The sequence below is a fragment of the Malus sylvestris genome, chromosome 15 (genome assembly GCF_916048215.2).
Source record: "Malus sylvestris chromosome 15, drMalSylv7.2, whole genome shotgun sequence".
NCBI classification, from domain to species: Eukaryota; Viridiplantae; Streptophyta; class Magnoliopsida; order Rosales; family Rosaceae; genus Malus; species Malus sylvestris.
In genome coordinates this window covers 24,785,073-24,807,287 of record NC_062274.1, presented here as the reverse complement: position 1 = coordinate 24,807,287, position 22,215 = coordinate 24,785,073, and the positions used below count along the sequence as shown (strand labels likewise).

General features: G+C 35.8%; 1 protein-coding gene across 5 annotated transcripts; it reads right to left on the bottom strand.

The window, feature by feature from the left end:
• Positions 1–12,917: 12,917 nt before the first annotated feature.
• Positions 12,918–16,057, bottom strand: LOC126602134 (uncharacterized). 5 transcript variants are annotated; one of them, XM_050268961.1, is made up of 7 exons: positions 15,776–16,057; positions 14,766–15,046; positions 14,297–14,535; positions 13,953–14,168; positions 13,741–13,839; positions 13,579–13,659; positions 12,918–13,477 (listed from the first exon to the last, which is right to left on the bottom strand). In XM_050268961.1, exons 2-7 carry the CDS (start codon positions 15,037–15,039, stop codon positions 12,956–12,958), a joined length of 1,431 nt encoding a protein of 476 aa, XP_050124918.1. In that variant the 5' UTR covers positions 15,040–15,046; positions 15,776–16,057; the 3' UTR covers positions 12,918–12,955. The 5 variants fall into 5 exon arrangements, with proteins under 5 accessions (XP_050124918.1, XP_050124920.1, XP_050124919.1 ...); XM_050268963.1 differs by having other exon boundaries at positions 13,579–13,656; XM_050268962.1 differs by having other exon boundaries at positions 13,741–13,836.
• Between the last annotated feature and the right edge of the window lie 6,158 nt (positions 16,058–22,215).

Below are 22,215 nucleotides of genomic sequence, written 5' to 3'. Positions count from 1 at the left end.
CACTGTTTCAAAAGAGAAAAGAGAGTAGAACTAACTAAAACATGAAATTAAGGAAGAATACGATGCTGATAATGCGCATGCCTCTTTTCAGAATCTAGATTGATGGTCATTTACATGAAATAGATAGAACCCATAATTGGCAAACCCTAAATGTGTCTGTACATGTGATCTATGGAATTGGTTTGGCATTTTGTACTTGAAGAACATGGCCAACCCCGGGGCTGTGCCCAGGTCCTGTGGGCCTTCCTGCACCAACAAAATCATCAGCCTTTGTTCCCATGTATTCTCCGCTTTTTGTGAATTTATGACCAACCGCAGGGCTGTTGCCTGGTGTTGTAGGTCTAAAATCATCTTTATATGCTGCATGAGTACCTGAAATATCATCAAAATTATGAGCAGTACTGTGAAGTGTCTTGGGACTAGCAATGTGGTGATGGGAAGCGGGTTGCCTGACTTGCTCGCCCAATTCTCTTTTGGGGTTGGCTTCGATTGTGTTGATCGACTCTTTGTTCTTTGCCAAAAATGGCCTACCCTCAATGCAGACAATTTCAATGCATGCAATAAAGGCAAGAAGAATAGAACATTTAGCTTCCATAACTATTGGAAAAGATATTAATACAAGTATAGTGTGGAGGAGGGAAACTGAATTTAAGATATCGTTTGCAAAAATAAATGCTCTTTAATCACTTGAACTATGAAAAGGATATTAATAAACTGGATGGTTTTTTCTGAAAACTTTAAAATTACAAGGCTCAGGGAAAGTACTCAAATTACAAGAGAGAGCTGGAAGGAATGGAAGATGCAGAAGCAAACACTTTAGATTTTTTTTTACTCAGCAAACACTTGATATTAAAGTTCACGTCTTGGTGGGTATTTATAATCTGGGCAAAGTATGCCCTGTTTAGATTCTAACCTCTACTTTAATTGAAAGAAAAGAGAACAAAAAATTCAATTTGGATGGCTTGCAGTTCTATGTCATGACTTTTCTGGGACCCTCCCCTGATTAGGAGATTAGTGCATATTTTGGCATTTTTCAAAGGTCTTCTCATCTCCAAAATTTGCTAGTCCACTATTGCTACTTCTTTATTTTCCAAGCTTACATCTCTTCTTGATACGTAAAACAATATTATCATAATTTGACTTGCTTAAAGAGGCGGAAAATTGAGGTAAACTTCTCTGATATATGGCAAATTGAGTGTTCGGTACTGTTTAGTTTGAGTGTATCACGTGTTTGAATTTTAAGTATAAGTATGATGCATTTAATGTGTTAACTGGACAATGTCTACTACTAAAGTTTCCTAGTGACATGGAAGTGTCTACCAACACCAAGCTTTATCTCTTAAGATATATTTTTCAGATGTAGTTTTCATTTTATGAATGCTAGAGTCGTCCTTGCTTGACCTTTCATTGTTCTGAAGTGTTGCTTTATTGTTTGAACATTGCAGGGACGGTTATCTAATAATCAATCAAATTTTGTTTAGGAAAGTTAATAGGGTACTTAAAGAGCTAAGGTGATTAGTTTAGGATGAATAAAACAAGCAAAGTTGGCGTCCCCCTCCACCACCGAAATGCACCAAGATTTAGAGATTCTTGTGTACTATCCCACCTGTTATAATAATATGCAGATGGCTATAGCTACTTGTACAAGGCTAACTACAACTCTTTTGTCCACAAAATTCAACTGAAGCACATATGTCCTTACTCTAATCAGGTTTGAAATTTTGTGTTTACGGTAATGTGTGCAAAACTTTCAAAAGGGTTCAATGATTAGATACAGCCGCGCATAAGGAAACTGTGTCTGGTGAAGATTCCCCTAGGGTCGTATACAACCATAAATAAATTCCATTTTATCTGAGCAATATCAGAATTTAATTGTTGTAATGATTAGCCATATTACTGAAAACATAGCAAATGAAGCTCAGCCACGAGCGCATAGCTTCAGCTATCCCACAATTCACAACAGCAACACAGATCAGCACTGATCATCACTCTGCCCATACTTCTGTTTGATTTTGGTTGATCTTTAGAACATCTAAAAAATAAACATATATTACCTATCGCCAGTTAAATTATTTACATACATTGAGAGGTGTGGTCTTTTCATTTTTTTAGCAAGTCAAAACGGAGTATCTTCTCTCTACAAATGATAGTATTACAAAAAAAGCAATTAAGTCAATCCATCCCAATTCCCACATCATGAGTTAGTAGAACTTCAAAGCCTTATCAAGTCCTAATACAAAATCAAAATTCATTTTTCTTGTTGTACGAGTAGAGATTTAACCAAACTTCAAGTAAATCATGATACATAATGTATTCTTGTCTTTTTTTTTTTTTTTTTTTTTTTTGTAATTTACCATCTCATCCGAATTCGTCTAATATTTGACATCAACAGTTCTAAAACATGCAACAAAAGCACTATAACCTGAGATTTTGAACTTTCATCCCCTTGTTCTCATTAACCATAAAAAAATGAATAAAAAAAAATCCCATGCATAAGATTTTGAACTATCATCCCAATATCGTTTGCCTTTCCAAACTGCGAATCTAATATATATAACAATAATTAGTAGTCCATGCGCGTGATAGTGACTAAAAGCACTAGAATCTGTTGTTGCATTCGTGCATTAAAGAAAATAATTTATGGCTGCCACTAACTCACAAAAGCAATTTTTGGTTAGTAAATGGATGGTTTCAGTTAGTAAGAGCCGAAATTTGACTTAAGTCAAGTAGCCCGGACTAATCATACATTGATACGAATGTTTGTATTTAGGTTTTCAATTTTTATATGCACCATTTGACTCTGGCCCATGATTATTATATATATTAGTTTGACTCCAAAAGTTGGCTCTAACTTAATATATATGGCTAACCCTTCAAACATTACCATCCACTTAATTTTTTATACGGTGATTTTGTTATAATTTTCTTTAGAGTTATGATAATTTCTGATTAGAGTTTGACTTAACCATAGAAGATATAATTATGTACATTTTGCTTAAGTTTTGTTGATTACGACATTGAATATATAGTGAGATATTTGAGCTTGTATACCTCCTCTTAAAGAAATTCTTTGGTGGTGTTGCAGAGCATCTATGCTCATTTCTCACAATCACCCATCACATAAGTAATAGTTGAATGTGAGAGATTTTGTATATACCACAATTCATTTCAAAAAATATGTATGGGTACAGTATTTTGTGTGATGATTTGTTGGGTATATGTGTGTTAGAATGTGAGTATGAGAATAAGAGTTAAAATTGATGAATTGAGGTTTCACCATAAAACCATTTGACAATATGGGGAGTAGTCCAAGACCATATAAGCACATAGCAAACGTTGTCTCTCACCAATGTGGGACAACTTTCAACACGCCCCGCACGTGTGGCAGATTTTCAAGCCTACATGTGGACAACAACTGGGTGACATGGAGCGCGTGTGGCCGTTTGGCTTCACATGAGGACAACCCACTCTGATACCATGATGAACTTGAGGTTCCACCATAAAACCAATTGGCAATATGGGGAGTAGTCCAAGACCATAAACACATAGCAAATCTTGTCTCTCACCAATGTAGGACAACTCTCAACAAAAACTTGTTATAATGTTCAAATTGGCATGGAAACGTCTACTAGAAAAGAGGATGAGTTGTCCTATTTTGTTTAGGACTGAAACTGAATACGAATACTGCATCTTACACTCGAAATTGGACAAGAACTATCAATTTCAGTTGGCTACGTTGATTATAATATGAGGACAACATAGAATGAACTTATATAAACAGTGACCTATGCTCTTTCAAAAAAATATGCTTAATCTTTGCCTTGATCTTGTTATAGCTTGTATATTTGAGATCGATCATGGCTTACATGTACTGTATTGTTTATGCTTTAATCTTGTTATAGCTTGTATATATTTGTTAGTTGTAGTAACTTAATATTGATTTTAAGATGGTATTTGGTCTTACAATATTTTCTTTTGCTTAATTTAAGAGGAAATTGTAGTAATGGTCTCTCAACTTTAATTCAATTAGAGTAATGGTCGCTTAACTAAAAATTCATGGTCATTGGTCCCTTAACCCCTTAAAACGTGTAACTATCTTTTCTTCAATTCTGTTAGAACTTTCATCAAAATGAGTCACATGCCACGCACATGTGGCTGAATCGAGAGACAAATATGGAAAACCAAATAGAAAAATTGTAGCAATGGTCCCTCAACTTTAACCCAACTGGAGAAATAGTCTCACAACTTTAACCCAATTGTAACAATGGTCCCTCAACTCTAATCCAAATGTAGTAATGGTCCCTCAACTTTAACCCAACTGGAGAAATAGTCCCACAACGTTAACCCAATTGTAACAATGGTCCCACAACTCTAATCCAATTGTAGTAATGGTCCTTCCAACATAACTCATTTTGATGGAATTCTGACTGAGTTAACGAAAATGACCATAGCTGCATGTTTTGATGAGTTAAGAGACCAATGGTCATGAAATTTTACTTGAGAGGTCATTATTCCAATTGAGTTAAAGTTGAGGAACCAGTGCTACAATTTTCTCTTAATTTAAATATAACAATCAACCATGACAAATGTATAGGAAATATCGATCAACGAAGATTCAACGTTTCTTATGTAAGTTTGATTGAACCAAATTGGTTGCTTGCGGTTGAAAGTTCAAATTGGGCATCATACATTCCAACTTTTGCCATGGCATGCTAGTGGAAACCTTGCTTTCCGATTCTATATATGATTGTTTGCTGTCTTATGATATCTTGTCGGTTGCTTTTTAATTTTGTCCTTTCATATAGCATCTGGCCAAAAACAAAATGTTATGTTAACCAATAGTTGTCTTTCGATTTTGTATTATTAATCCCATTTTTGTATTATTTAGTTGCCATGAAATTAAACTTAAAGAAGACTCATGGTCAAAGAATCCAAAAGATCAAGTCAAATGCATTAGCCAAACCCCAACGACCGTGGAGGGTCCGGACCATTTTATTTTGTCCCGAGAGGCGAAAGTCATTTTTAATTGCCTTTTTGCCTAACAGGATAAAAAATGAAGCAAATGATGAGAGCTCCTAGAAGTGCCATGCCTATTGCCTCCACCCCTCCACTGAAGATGGAATTAATTAATAAAAATGGAGAATGTTCTTGTAAGGGTTTGGCTGTGATTCGTTCCACGGTCTGAGGAAGCCCTACCCCGCCTTTCTCTTCCACTCAACTAATAAGTTTATTATTTTCCCTTTTACATATAGTAAGTATAATATTAAGATTAATAAATTGTACCAAATATAGCACAGCCTTTCTCTTCCACTCAACTAATAAGTTTATTATTTTTCCTTTTACATATAGTAAGTATAATATTAAGATTAATAAATTGTACCAAATATAGCACAGATCACACCGCACTTGATTGCATATATATGTGTGTGTCTGTTGTGCTAGCTGGTGTTGCACGAATACATTATTTTATTAATTCTAATACATAATAAAAAAATGCAATGTGCGATGCGTATTGTTTAAGAGAGAAGGATATTTTTTGTTAATTATAATTTGTCCGTGAACCCTCACATCTATGTAGTTAATCAAACATCCATGGTATTCTTTTAAATACACAGAGTATTTTTATCAGTATCAAGCATATGCATGCTTTGGTTGCTTTAATCTGGTAGAAGTACAAGATGAATGTGAGGGGGAGTATGAACATGCGAGCACATTGGAAAAATAAATTTGGATAAAAGCAATGCATGTGACCACTTGATCGACCAAGTCTAGAAAGTTTGGGTTAATTTGTGAGTTTGAGCATGCCTTAATTATGGGCATGAATGTAAACAATGGTATGAAAAATAAAGAGCAAGTATATTTTCTCGGTTCTTTTGCAGTTTTGGCTTAGATCAGTACCAAGTTGAGAATATAAATTTAAACCCTGGAATCTGTACTACTGATGGGGTTTTTGGTTAGATCGAGAAAGTAATCATGCGTCAAGAATCTGTCACTGATAATGAATTATGGCGAGATATGAATCCCACATTGCATCTGCCCAATTTCAATTGGTTTTAGGTTGCATGTCCTATCTGTCCAAGCACTTGGGTGACTGAATCCCCAATAACCCACAAAATTCTCTCCACCGCAATCTCAAACAAGTCAAGCTATAGGTGGACCCAACACTCCTTGATTAGGCAGTCTAGCGAGAATGGCCTGAGTGGTGCCTCGGTGTGACATCAGGCTGACATCATCATCATGTCATCCCCTTTCAAATGCATGGAGGTTTGCGGAAATTTTATGGAGGTTTGGCAGTTGGATTTGCGGTCTGGGAGAACGGCTCAGCATGTAGGTGCTGGATTGAAGGATGGATTTGAGAAGTTCGAGGGACGACTGGGAATAGGAACTGGATTCGAACTCTTAATAATTAGTGGACTATCGAGAGAAGATGGCGAAAGATTTTGCTTGGTGTTGAAAGGGTACTGAAAATGGTAGAGAGCAAGTCGAGTGAAGATGGCTCTATGGAGATCATGGCTCTGCGATTCGAGGAAGGAATAAGCTGCAGAGGGATTTGGTCGAGAAGAAGGCTCTGGAAAATAAATGAAAAAAGAAGAAAGAAAAAAATGAAAAAGAAAACGGAAAAGAGCGCGGAAAAATAATAATAAAATAATATTATTTTTATTAATTTTTTAATATTATTGTATGGGGATAGAGTTGCTCTAATACACCAGCTCACTAGGTTCCTTGATTGTTTTTTTTTTTTTTTTTATTAAAAGAAATATTTTTGTCTTAAATTATACCAAAGAGGTGGGGAGAATTTGAACTCAAAATGCAGTGAAATGAAGAAAAAAAAGACCTATCAATAGTGTAATCCACCACTTGCACCAAAGTTACTTAATTATTTTCAATCAAGTTCGTGGATTAAATAATTTTCCGTAATTGGCAAGGTTGAGCTTGATTGTTTTTACCATTTACTAATTACTACATTAGTTCTTGAGTGAGTATACATATATGTGTCCATGGTTTCCCACATATATAATTTTTTATGGCACGATTTTATTTTCAAGATTCATTGAACTGAACCTTTATACGTCCACAAAGGGTCTATTAATATCCGGCACGTTCCTTCTTTAGCAAACCCCAGCTCGAACATTACATACAGTTTTCTTAAGGTTTTATTTTTTATTTGTTGGGAATGGGAGTTAAAAAGCGATATTTCTTGGTTAAATGAAACAATAAGTATCGTCCAATTGGCTCATGGATCAATAGATCATTCAACCGGCCCGAGTGTTTCCACCCTCCACAAATATAGATTTGACCTAGTTGGATTAAGTTTCTCTTGTCTTTCTTGTCTGTCGTAATTCTGACGAGAACAGGCTTGGTTAGCGACTACCAACAACTTAAGTTCTCAACACAGATTTTGATCACTATTTTTAGGGCACGTACCAATGAATATTTGGTGATGTGGAGGATTAGACCTATCACGTTGATTAATTGCATGTTCTGATGCTCGGCTGCATGTGCAAGTTAAAGGATGTAACCCTAAATGACGTGAGACACATGGAATGACGGAATATCAACAAATTAAATTTGCATGCATATATACCACACATGTAGTTCAATGAAAAATACCAAAACATTCAATCAAAAATATCAAAACTTGTAGAATTTTAATGGTGGGGCGTCCTACATTATTCTACCTTCAGAAGTTAATAATATTGTCACAATCTTCAATTTTATTAATGAAAAAAAAAAGGAAATATATAAAGGTAATGATCAAGCCCCGACATAATTCAGTTTCCTTGCCCATTGTGATTTATTCTCTTTATAGGCATGTGCATGGTAATTTCTTATCCGATAAGAATGTGTATGGTAATTTTATGTCATAACAAATATGCTTTTTGTTTTTTTAGGGCAGTATATTTAATTAAAATCTGACAGTCAATATTGTTCCTTCCTAGTTCCTGCTACCTCCAAACATAAAGGGCATGGAATATGGTATCTTTGTCAGGCTGAACAAAAAAGGAACATGGTATCCTTGTAATAATCTAGTATTTTGAGCTACTTGGGTTAGTAAACGAGCGAGGGTGAGTGTAGGATGATGAGTAAAAATTGGCTAAAATCGTCGTTCAAAACCCTGTAATGTAACCAAAAAAAAAAAAAAAAAAAAAACCTCAATTCCCTTGTGTTATTAAACCAGATAAAAAGTTTGAAAATTAAACCAGAAATTTCATTGAGAATCAAACAGGTAGTCAACTACAAATTACATAAAATCAGCACTATTGCATTTTGCAAGAGTAGGGCCATTGGTTGAGATCAAACTATAGGCCAACTTCCTTGAGCTCTCCGTCTCCATACAAATCTACACACTTTAGTAGGCCTTTTTACTTCTTCTACATAGATGAGTTCACTAGCTACTAGAAAACTAATGGCCAAATAGTGATCATAAATTACAAAAACATGTACATGCAAGATTACCCACACATAACAAATAGGCATCTTCATGAGCGCAAACACATATACAGGGGGGATAGATTACAGATGCCCTAGTTCTGTAGAGAATGTCCAACACCGGGGCTGTGACCTGGAGCTGTGGGCCTGAAGTCATCTACGGCATGCGCTGGTGGTGGCGGCAGCTGTGCTGCACCATCAACCTGATCACTTTGTGGTGGGGGTGGATATACAACAACTGATGACGCTTCAGTTGTGCTCTTACCATGCAAGTCCCTTTTGTGACCTGCATTATCCTCCGATTTGTTTTTGTGGGTTTTGGTGTGAATTGGGAGGTTTTGGAGTTCATTTTTACTCCTTGATTTCAAAGGCCTTGCATCAATGGACTGAATTTCCCAGGTTGAGATGAGTAGGGAAACTAGGAATGAGCAAGCAATAAGGGTTAACTTGTTCAAGGCCATGGTAGTGAATGGACAGGGAGAGATCAAGGGAAGTTGGCCCTAGAGTTTGATCAACCAAGATAGCAAGCAAGTTGCTAGAGTAGATAGCAATTCGAGCAAGCCTGCCTAGGATAATCAAGTAAACTAAGTGTACAAGCTCATTGCTTTGACACTTCCCTCTGCGTGAGAATATATAGAGGGGAGGGCACTAGTGAGGTGCAAGTGCCAACCAATGAGAATCTCTCGAGTTAAAATTCATACAAAAGACAAAGATGTATATATCTCTCTCCCTCTATCTCTCTCTCTCTCTCTCTCTCTCTCTCTACATTACAACTAGACGAGCTATTTTTGGAACGAGAAATTAGAATAAAAGCTAGTTCACATATGCTATTTTAATTATTATTATATATATATATATATGTGTGTGTGTGTGTGTGTGTGAGGCTAACAACAATATGTCGATTTCCATAGTGTGAGGAACAAAGTCTCATATTTAAGGGGGATGTGTTTTGGAAACTCAAATACTTTTGTAAAGTTTATGAATTTTTATAGCCTTTTGTAGACTCCACATAACTAAATGGTAAGTTTTTCAGAGTTTTACAAGGTTTTACTTATAGAGTTTAGTATAATTCTAAAGAGTTTGAGAATTTAACAGACCTTATTCATAAATCTATAATTAAAATGATTGTTCTTTGATGTTCCCTTTTTTTTTTTGGTAAAAAAAAATATAGAGTTTTCTTCTTACTTATTCTTCATATATATTCCATATTTATATGCTTAAAAATTTTCGTTTATGAGAAAAAAGCCAAGGTGAATGCTACGATGTTGTTCAAGGAAAAATGCATTGTGTAACCGGTGATGGCTACATGTTCTTCATACTTCTAATACATGTGTTTTTCATCTTTGTTTGGTTTAGTGGTTTAATTAGTAAGTCAAACTTGAAGGTTTGAAAATTGGCAAGTGTGTGCTTGAATGTTGAACCATATTCTATGTTAATTTTTATTTTATTTTATTTGCTTTAAATATTTTTTCTTTTGTTAAAATAAATTGTATTCAAATACTTTTGGTGCCATGTAAAAAAACCCGTTAAAGAATAAAGTGAGAATATTCAACAATAGGCTAACCATATTCTATATAAAGATATTCTATTTTAAGGGTAAGAAGCATTGGCCGCACAATAGGTTAAACATAATTATGGTATATATCAAACTCACACAAATATTATAGATCAACTCTATCTATGTGAGTAGAATCTGAGATCTCTCACTTTTAAATAAATATCACTAAACCATAGTAGTAATTGATGCAAAAATAACAGTTAAAAATACTATGTATCCGCGGAGGAAATTTTTGCATATGAGAATAACTTGAAAAAACTTCGTAAAAGGATTTAAGTTATGGATGTTGCGAGTTATATATTAGTTAAAATGTAGATAGTAGTTATTGTCTCACATTGGTGAAGTACATATGTAATACCAATTGTAACTCCTATATATACTCCACTTTGGAGATTAATGAATATATAAGAAATTCCAAAATATTGTCGTATATATTTTTGGTATTTACCATGTTTAGTTTAATATTGGTATTTACCATGTTTAGTTTGATTTGGCATCAGAGTAGTTCGCTCTTGGTGACCAGTGTGATTTAATTTTGTGCCCACATTTTTCGTGATTTCCTTCGTGAAAAAAAAAGAAGTGAATAGTGTCGCACTACAGTACAACACTTTTCTACAGCATGAACAGTGGTCTGCTTATGAACAATGATCATCTACAGTGTCGTAAGCAGTGATTGCTACAGTACTGCGAATAGTCTCTGCTACAGTGTCGTGAACAGTGATTGCTACAGTGTTTTGGTAAATTGTTTTCATTCCGCTACGTATCTTTTGTGCTTTTATTGTTCGTGATTTTTGTTCAATGGCTCAATATAATCATAGTGTTGTTATGCATCTTGGTGGAACAAATAAATGGATAATTGATACTGGGGCCACTGATTATGTGACTAGTGACCCTAGAGTGTTTAATGAGTTGTGTGACTATGTTCGTGATTCGTATATTACTAGTGCAAATGGAGCATTTTCCCCTGTGAAGGGTGAAGGCATTATCTCTCTGACTTCAACCTTATCACTGGTCTGTGCTTTACTTGTTCCTGATGTTAAGTGCAATCTTTTGTCGATTGGAAAACTTCTTGATACCTTATATTGTTCTGCTCACTTCTACCCTAGGTATTGTTATTTTCAAGACATTCAAACTCAGAAGATAATTGGTTGTGGTAAAAGAATAGGAGATTTGTACATCTTGACTATGGAGGATACTGGTGTTTCAGGTTCAAATAATCATCAAGTTTTAAGTGCTAAAGTGGATGACAGACATCAAATTTGGTAATGGCATCGACGATTGAGACATCCATCATTCAGTTATATGAAGCATCTATTTCCTTCTTTGTTTCGCACTTGTAGTGATTCAGAGTTCAAGTGTGAAACATGTGTCCTGGCTAAGAGTCATCGTGCTTCCTTTCCCGTAAGTGATTCTAAAGCTACTTTGCCATTTAATTTGATACATTCTGATGTGTGGGGTCAGGCGAAAGTTACTTCTAATGGATTCCGTTGGTTTGTTACTTTTATTGATGATTGTACTCGGTTAACTTGGGTGTTCTTGATGAAGAATAAAAGTGATGTTCCGTTACTTCATCAAGAATTTTGTACAATGGTGTCTACTCAGTTTCAGACAAAAGTTAAGGTCTTTAGGTTTGATAACGGAGGAGAATATGTGAATCACACTTTGGCATGCATTTTTTGTGATCATGGTATTATTCATCAGACGACTACTCCGTTTACACCCCAACAAAATGGTGTGTCCGAACGGAAGAATCGTCAAATAATGGAGGTTGCTCGCTCTTTGATGTTGGATAAATGTGTTCCTAATCATTTGTGGGGTCATGCTGTTTTGGCTACTGTGTATTTGATCAATCATGTTCCAAGTAGGGTTCTTGATTTTCAGACACCGTTTGATGTGCTACAAAAACATGTTTCTCTTGTTTCTGTATCAAAGCTTCCTCCGAAAGTGTTTGGGTGTATTGTGTATGTGCATGTCTACTCTCATCAGCGAAGTAAACTTGATGCATGTGCTCTCCGGTGTGTCTTTATTGGGTATGCTAACAATAAAAAAGGCTATAAGTGTTATCATCATTCGACTCAAAAAACTTATATTACTATGGATGTCACCTTCCATGAGGAAGTTTCGTATTTTGTAAAGCCCTCTTCCGACTCTTCATTTCAGGGGGAAATGGGGAGTGAAGTGCATATTCGAAGAGATGGTATGGATGATATGTTACAGGTAGAGTTAGGAACATAACCTATTATGTTGCGTGATATTGATCAGTAGGCTACAGATAGTGATCGGTCACATGTCATTCCCGGAACTATTTATATTGATGACAAAGCAGATGTACCCAGTGAGTTGCCTGTTAGTATGTCTGGCGAATTACATTCTGATGATTGGTTGCCTGTTGTTGATATGTATAACGAGTTGCACTAGTAGAAAAAACACTTTGCGCGACGTAGGTACCTTCGTCGTGCAAAGTCCAAAGTCGTTGCGCAAGGGTTTGCGCGACGTACCTTCGTCGTGCAAAACCCGTCGCGCCAAGTCGGTAACGCTAGAGTTTGCTCGACCAAGGTATAACCTGCGTCACGCAAGGAAACTTTGCACGACGTAGGTCCTGCGTCGCGCAAGGCCACTTTGCACGACGTAGGCCCTGCGTCGCGCAAGGCCACTTTGCATGACGTAGGCCCTGCGTCGCGCAAGGAAACTTTGCACGACGTAGGTCTTGCGTCGCGCAAGGAAACTTTGCACGACGTAGGTCCTATGTCGTGCAAAGTTTCCTTGCGTGACGCGACCTACGTCACGCAAACCCTTTTTTTTTTTTTTAAATGTTTTGGTCAAAACTAATTTTTTTTTTTAATTTTTGATAAATATTGTAAAGAATAATTAATTAACCAAGCAAAAGTATTTAATTATAAAATATATACATACAAGATGTCCAAACAAAAAAAAAAAGTACAAGTGAACTAGGTTTAAAACATCAAGCTACTGAGTATCGGGAGGGTGAGGTGGCTCTGAGATCGAAGGTGGATCAAGATGAGGTGCTGGTAGCGAGACTTGTAGGCCGGCCGTCTGTATGGCTCGTACAAGGTCTCTCACCGTTGCAGCATAGGACCTCACCTCCTCGCTCTGGACCCTCAGCTGCGCTTCCATCTGCTCGCCCTGGGCCCTCATCTGCTCCTTCATCTGCTCGCCCTGGGCCCTCATCTGCTCGCCTTGGACCCTCATCTGCTCTTCCTGGATCGCAAGCTTACCCCTTAAGGTTGTCACTTCATCCATCAATGATGTGTTCAATCTGGAAGAAGAGGCACCCGTCTCACGAACCCGTGATTTCCCCATACCCCGAACAACCTGGCCATAACGACGACCAAGGTTCTCATCCAGGACTTCAGTCATGATCTGAAAACCTACATCCTCTGGTACCATGACATCCTCGATCGAAGTCTCCGGGGGAAGCTGCGATGCTGCTTCTTGGAGAACAGCAGTGCTCTTTTCCACCATAGTATCCTGTAATAATAAAGAAAAAACATATAATGTTTAATAACAAAATATAAATAATATTTGAACGATTCATACATATAAGAATAATAATAATTACATATACTTACATAAAACTGCCCAGCGATTTCATTACCAGGTCGAACGTAAACGTCCTTGAACATGTCGATCGCTGGGAACTTAGAACCCTCCTGAAGAAAAAAAACATTAAGAAAATTTTATTAATAATAATAAATAAATTGTATAAAATTTCAAAGTTAATATAGTATTACCTGACGTCGTTCCTCAAGCCTATACGAAAAGGGCTTCGAACCAGAATGGTGGAGAAGTGTCTTTGACTCTCGAGCTATCTGGCCAGCAACAGATTTCTTCTGTTAAACACACAATATACATGTTAGTGCAACTATTTGAAATAAATTAATAAAAAAAGCTTTAAAAATTACTAAAACAATAATAAATTTTTATTAAAATATTATGCACATACCACAAAGTTTGGGTCCGTAAAATGCTTGCAGAGCCACTCCCAATCCTCTGGCCGGTCATTCAATTCGCTTGGAACATGTAAGCGAGCAATCTCCAGATTATCCCATATCTTAAAATGATTGTGAAAATTGTGCTTCCAATTTTTGTACCGGTTTGCTAAGGTCCCCTCTAAGTAGGCCATGACCTCGGGGGATGCGTCATCAAGATCATAAATGAACTACGAATATGAAAAATAATAAAATAATAGTAAGAAATTTAATAATATTAAAGATAATATATTTTGGTTTTTAATATTTGTAAACAAAATTAAAAAAAATGATAAAGGCTAAAAATTAATATTCTAACCGACAACTCGTGTCGCACCAGTTCCTTCTTGTCCTCGGGAATTTCTGCCCAAGACTGCCACTGAAAAGGACAATTGTCTCGAATAACAGCACCACAGCTACTAACGATGGAGCTATTCTGCTGTGAGGTAGACGCTCCACGATGTCGCGGGTCATACACAATCTTGATCTTGGTGCCGGTCTGACGTACGTTCTGTTTCTGCTTCAGCATTCGACTAGGCCCCCTGGTGTTTTTTTTAGCTAGCCAAAAATACTTAAATGGTGAAAACCCTAAGCTTAAATTTGTACAAAAAATTCGACACAACCTCCCATAATAGTATAGCATTTCCCAAAACCTTAAAACAATAAAATAACAGTAATTCACAACTTGCAACACATTTTCACAATCCAACTTATTTTCACCATCATAAAAATAATAGTTTTAAAATGAAAAAAAAATACAACGTAGTGAGAATTAGAAAAAAATGTACCTGGCTGGAAGGCCTCACCCTCGACTCTGGATGCCGAGGAAGTGTGATCAGAAGGCTCCGGCTCGCGGCGGTGCCGGTGAGGCCGCCGTGCATTGAGCGGCTGAACCGACACTGATGATGTCGATGAGACGGGCACCTGAGACGCCGTAGAAGTAGCCTCAGCAAGGGGTGTAGGCTCTTGAATCAATGGAGCACTCATGGGTGGAGCAGTAGATGCTGACAATGCGGGAGACGCATTGGTCACACTCCGACGACGAGTGATCAACTGCGACATCTATACACTTTTTGAACCATAAAAATATAACATTAGAAACTAATCATTTCTTGCATTTGAAACGAATCACCACTTGGACTAATAAAAGTGAATATATTCTTGTGCCATGAAGTAAAGACACAGGAAAACCAAATGTACAGAAACACACTAGCAGTAATGCCCGCGCGATGTTGCGGGTCATCAACAGTGACATCATTTTTTCAGCAGGACATGATATTTTAATTACATAATAGAAAATAATAGAAGACAAAAATTGTAGAAAGGAAGTTAATCATAATAACTCTTCACAAAAACCTACTTGGCAAAGATGGACAATTGGTATTAATAGAAATCATCAACAAAGAAATGTAGAAACAGATTAATAATCTAAAAGAAATGCAGAAACAAATTACAACAGCACATACATTAACAAACCAACTGAAAAGTTGCAAAATACCATAAACCTCAACTATTTACACCTTGCCATATTTATTTTTTACATCCATCAATTCGACCAACACATGGGTTCATCCACCAACAGCATAAAAAAAAATTTAAATCACAACAAAATGATGGCGTGTAAACACCATGTAATGTTATAGACAGTCACACTGAACAAATCACCACTTATAAGGCATACGTGAACATTAAGACATAGCGGAATTCGACATAGGCTAAACCAACAGATAAAAAAACACAAAATATATCAGCCAAATAAAAAAAACCAACACTTTGTACAAAAAGATAATAGCTTTACCTCCTTCCAAGAACAGTAATTGAACTACAGCCAATTGGGTCTGTTGGGTGGCAATCGTGATACCGCTGCAACACAGAGTGGTACAAAATTAACAAAAATCTCAGCAAGACGAACAACAAAAATCACAAATTACATAACTCCAATTCAGTCTTCATGTCATTCCATATAAAATAATACACCAATTCTTTTCATACATCACTTGTTGGACAGTTAATTTCAGGATAATTGATTAAAAAAGAACTTATTCTATAGCCAACTAAACAAATTAGAATACCACTGAGAATAAGCATGTGTCCTCACACACGAAACACCACAGAGAGAGATTGATTGAATGGAAGGACATTTCTTTTTTGGTACAACGATATCCTAAATTACTCTAAATTTACGAAGAGATCTAAAACCCACCAGCAAGTAGGTAAACACACAAATCCGGCAAATGATTAGTTACATGCAGGAAGGACTGTCGCAACGAAACCATAAAATCTGCAAACAAAATATTGTATCGCAATTGCCTGTAAATCTCAAAGCTCTTTAACAGAAACAGAAAACCTGAATTCATCAAGAACAAGATGCCAATCCAATGCAATTTGAAAGACATTCATACACAAAGGTTGCAAGATTTATTCCAGTAATTGCCCGAGTAACAAGGATCGCAAGTGCAGTATGTTAAGGATAGACGAAAATGACAACACACAACGTTAATCAGCACCATACACTTCGTACAGAGCAGCTTAAGATATCGGCGTGCAGAGAGAGAATGAAATCTACAGAACTCAAATGCAATCAACTACAACACATGATCCAATTCTAATCATCAGAACACTCGCTCATAATACCAAAGGGTTATCGCTACACAAGGGAAATTCCAGATTCAACTACAAAAGCTCCATGTATGCAAACTAAAAACCTTACTCTCTTAAATAAAGATAGATATGGAGCACAAGCTGAATCCGTGATTCAGTATTCAGCCCTCCGACTAAATAAAACAATGTGAAACCCAACGATCGAGGCCAAATCACTTGCAAAGCATTTGCATATCAACACACAATATACATTGAAAACAATTTGGTGCATCGATGAACAAAAGTAGCAGCTATAACATTTCCATGACAGAAATTGATCACTGATAATCTTTATATGGAGGAAGAGAATCAACTTCTCAGCGGCCCTAAACCCTAAACACCAATAGCGGCGTTCCAACCCGTGCGATTTCACAAACTTGTCAGCGGAGGAAGAGAATCACAAAACACACATACATCAACAAAATACTCAGAAATCAACATGCAATTTGAGCCTAAACCCTAAATAACAAAAACCCATCGAAAGTTAGAAACCCTTACCTTGATTTTGGGACTTGATTCGCGTCGGCTTCGAGATTTGCGTGATGGTCTGTCGTTTGGGTTCGAGATTGTGAAGAGAAAAGATTTGGGGTTGAAGATTTGTGAAGAGGAGAGAGGAAGATAAAGAGGGACGGTTGGGTTAGGTTCGAATATAAGTAGGAGGTTTCTGTGTTCAAGAGAAAGATGAAGAACAGCAAACTGAAAAAATTTGGAAAAATTGAAAAAAAAAGCGCCTATTTTTCATTATTCTACTGCCAAAATTATCAGACCTTGCACGACGATCATACTAAGGCGTCACGCAAAGTATTTATTTGGAAAAAACAATTATTATAAAAATTACAGAAAATGTGACTTTCCTCATTTCAAATTCAAATTTTTTTAACATCCCCCACAATAATATATTTTTCTAACAAAAACCCACTATAAATTATTTTTTTCATATTTATCAGTCAATTTCTTAAGTATTATAAGTACGAAATAAATAAATTAAAATATACTTAGTAAATATATATACCGTTGAACTTCATGGGAAAAGCATCGTATGAAATTAACTAGTTTCAAAGATCAAACCGTCAAACTTGTTTGTATATGCTTTGAGATCGCATCAGCCAAAAATCGCAAAAAACAAACATATAGAGATCAAGTAACGGGACAAAACTTTTCGACGAATATAAACGAAAAAACACGATTTAACGGTTAATTTAACTCCGATTTTGATTATTTTTTACAGCTACACTCCTTAATCCTATATGAATACAATAAACTAATTTGATCGTCAATTTAAAATATTGACACAAGTGGATACCACAATATCTTATGTTATACTTAATGACAATATAAATAAACTTCAAATGTTAGTGAATCTAATGTTTTGATGTGATACGCATTGTACGAAACTAGTTTCAACGATCCAACCGTCAAAGTTGTTTGTATATGCTTCGAGATCAGGTACGCCAAAAATCGCAAAAAAAAAACATATAGAGATCAAGTAACGGGACAAAACTTTTCGACGATTATAAACGAAAAAGCACGATTTAACGGCTAATTTAACTCCAATTTTGATGATTTTTTACAGCTACACTCCTTAATCCTATATGAATACAATAAACTAATTCGATCGTCAATTTAAAATATTGACACAAGTGGATACCACAATATCTTATGTTATACTTAATGACAAAATAAATAAACTTCAAATTTAGTGAATCTAATGTTTTGATGTGATACGCATTGTACGAAACTAGTTTCAACGATCCAACCGTCAAAGTTGTTTGTATATGCTTCGAGATCATGTACGCCAAAAATCTCAAAAAAATAACATATAGAGATCAAGTAACGGGACAAAACTTTTCGACGATTATAAACGAAAAAGCACGATTTAACGGTTAATTTAACTCCGATTTTGATGATTTTTTACAGCTACACTCCTTAATCCTATATGAATACAATAAACTAATTCGATCGTCAATTTAAAATATTGACACAAGTGGATACCACAATATCTTATGTTATACTTAATGACAATATAAATAAACTTCAAATGTTAGTGAATCTAATGTTTTGATGTGATACGCATTGTACGAAACTAGTTTCAACGATCCAACCGTCAAAGTTGTTTGTATATGCTTCGAGATCAGGTACGCCAAAAATCTCAAAAAAAAAACATATAGAGATCAAGTAACGGGACAAAACTTTTCGACGATTATAAACGAAAAAACACGATTTAACGGTTAATTTAACTCCGATTTTGATTATTTTTTACAGCTACACTCCTTAATCCTATATGAATACAATAAACTAATTCGATCGTCAATTTAAAATATTGACACAAGTGGATACCACAATATCGTATGTTATACTTAATGACAATATAAATAAACTTCAAATGTTAGTGAATCTAATGTTTTGATGTGATACGCATTGTACGAAACTAGTTTCAATGATCCAACCGTCAAAGTTGTTTGTATATGCTTCGAGATCATGTACGCCAAAAATCTCAAAAAAATAACATATAGAGATCAAGTAACGGGACAAAACTTTTCGACGATTATAAACGAAAAAGCACGATTTAACGGTTAATTTAACTCCGATTTTGATTATTTTTTACAGCTACACTCCTTAATCCTATATGAATACAATAAACTAATTCGATCGTCAATTTAAAATATTGACACAAGTGGATACCACAATATCTTATGTTATACTTAATGACAATATAAATAAACTTCAAATGTTAGTGAATCTAATGTTTTGATGTGATACGCATTGTACGAAACTAGTTTCAACGATCCAACCGTCAAAGTTGTTTGTATATGCTTCGAGATCATGTACGCCAAAAATCGTAAAAAAAAAAACATATAGAGATCAAGTAACGGGACAAAACCTTTCGACGATTATAAACGAAAAAGCACGATTTAACGGTTAATTTAACTCCGATTTTGATGATTTTTTATAGCTACACTCCTTAATCCTATATGAATACAATAAACTAATTCGATCATCAATAAACTAATTCAACATAAAGTATATAACACAAAATATTCAAAAACAAAATAAAGTATTTATTTTGTACTCATAAGCAAAAAAAAAAAAAACAAAAACTTGCGCGACGTAGGTACATGTGTCGCGCAAAATATCTTTGCGCAACGTAGATGCACCTGCGTTGCGCAAAATAGCTTCGCGCGACGCATGTACCTACGTCGCGCAAAGTTTTTTGTTTTTTTTTTTGGGCTTATGAGTACAAAATAAATACTTTATTTTGTTTTTGAAGATTTTGTGTTATATACTTTATGTTGAATATATTTTGTGTTTGAAAATATATAAATTTAGTTTGTTATTATTCCTTAAAAAATTATATTTTTTTAGTGAAACCAATAGGCTGTTCCATATAAATATCTTCCTCCAAATCACCATTCAAGAAAGCTGTCTTTACATCCATCTGGTGTAGTTCTAGGTTATAATGAGCCACAAGGGCCAACACAATTCGAAGTGAATCTTTAGTCGATACAGGAGAAAAGGTTTCTGAGTAGTCAACTCCCTCAGTTTGTGTATAGCCCTTAGCCACCAGTCTGGCTTTGTGCCGCTCAATTCTTCCAGTCGAATCCTTTTTAGTTTTGAACACCCATTTACACCCCACTACCTTGATATCAATTGGTGCATGAACTAAAGTCCAAACATTATTTGTTTGCATGGATTTAAGTTCATCATACATTGGTTCCTGCCATAATTCAGATTGTGAACCACTCATAGCTTCTTGATAAGTAACAGGATCATCCGATATGCCTTCATTCAGTTCCACCTCTTGAAAGTACACAAAATAATCATCTGGTATCGCTGACCTCCTAACTCTTTGTGGCATCACCCTTCTTTCATTTACTGATGCTTGTATTGGTTGACTAGTTGATGCATGTGATGGAGTAGAGGTTGCATCAACACTTGTAACAGGTGCGTTGACATTTGTAACAGGTGTGCCACTTTGCAAATTAAAATCTCCAATATGAAAATTCACCACAGATTGTTGTGAATCAAAATTTTCCCCGTGACTTTTACCCTCACTTATATCACCTTGCTCTTCAAATTCCAAAACTGATGTTACTCGAAAATCACTCGATGCTTCTTTATCTTCAATAAACTTGGCAGCATTGGACTCAAATATTCTATTTGAGAGATTTGATGCATAAAATCTATAACCCTTTGATTTATCAGGAAATCCCACAAAGTGACATGAAATTGTTCTCGAATCCAATTTCTTTTCAGCAGGATTATACATCCTAGCTTCTGCACTACAACCCCAAACATGCATGTGATTCAAACTTGGCTTTCTCCCTGTCCACAACTCGAAAGGAGTTTTGCAAACTGACTTACTAGGAACTCGGTTCAGGATGTAATTTGACATCTTCACAGCTTCACCCCATAAGAATTGTGGAAGTGTTGAACAACTCATCATGCTTCTAACCATTTCGATCAGCGTTCTATTTCTCCTCTCAGCCACGCCATTTTGTTGTGGCGTGCCTGGAGTAGTGTACTGTGCTTGTATACCACACTCCTCTAAGTATTGAGCCAAAGGCCCCTTAGATTGACCTGCCTCAGTGTACCTGCCATAATATTCACCTCCTCTATCGGACCTTAGAATTTTAATGGACAACTCCAACTGTTTCTCTACTTCAGTTTTAAATGCTTTGAAACAATTCAACACTGAAGATTTTTCTGAGATCAAATAAAGGTATGAAAACCTTGAGTAATCGTCAATAAAAGTCACGAAATAAATGTTCCCACATATTGTTTTAGTTGGGAAAGGTCCACAAACATCAGAGTGGATAATCTCTAATAGTTTTTGACTTCGAACTGATGTCTTTTTCTTAGTTTTAGTCATTTTCCCCTTAAAACACTCAATGCAGTTTTCAAAATTTGAGAAATCCAAAGCAGGCAAAATTTTATCCTTAATCATGCGATCCAATCTTGTTTTAGATATGTGCCCTAATCTCCTATGCCAAAGCATGGAAGATTTTTCATTTAAGACAAGTATTTTAGTTGATGTAAATGACTCAGTATTAAAACAAACACCTTCATTGCAAACCGTACAAAGTACTTGCCATAATTCATTAACTAGAAAACAAACTCCAAGTACAACTCTTGGATTATTCTTCATGTAAATCCTGACACTTTCGTTATCTCCATCGAAAGCAAAGCCAGTTTTTACAAGTTTCGAAACTGAAAGTAAATTCCTTCTAAGAGAAGGTACATATAAAACATCAACTAAATCTAAAACAAAACCACTAGACAACTTGAGCTTGAGGTCGCCTATTGCTTCCACAGCCACTTTATTCCCATTGCCAACATAGACTTGAAAAACTTCATTTCTTGTTGTTGTACCTCTTCTTGTGAAACCCTGCAACGAATTGGTGATATGAACCGAACAACCAGTGTCAAACCACCAAGAATTTGGAGGGACTTCAACAAGATTAGATTCAAAGCACACAAAAATTTTGACTAAAATACCTTTCTTAGTTTTCAGATCTTTGAGTTTCTCACAATCCCTTTTCATGTGACCAGTTCGTTTGCAAAAATAGCACCTTATGTTGTCCATTATATCCTTATAAT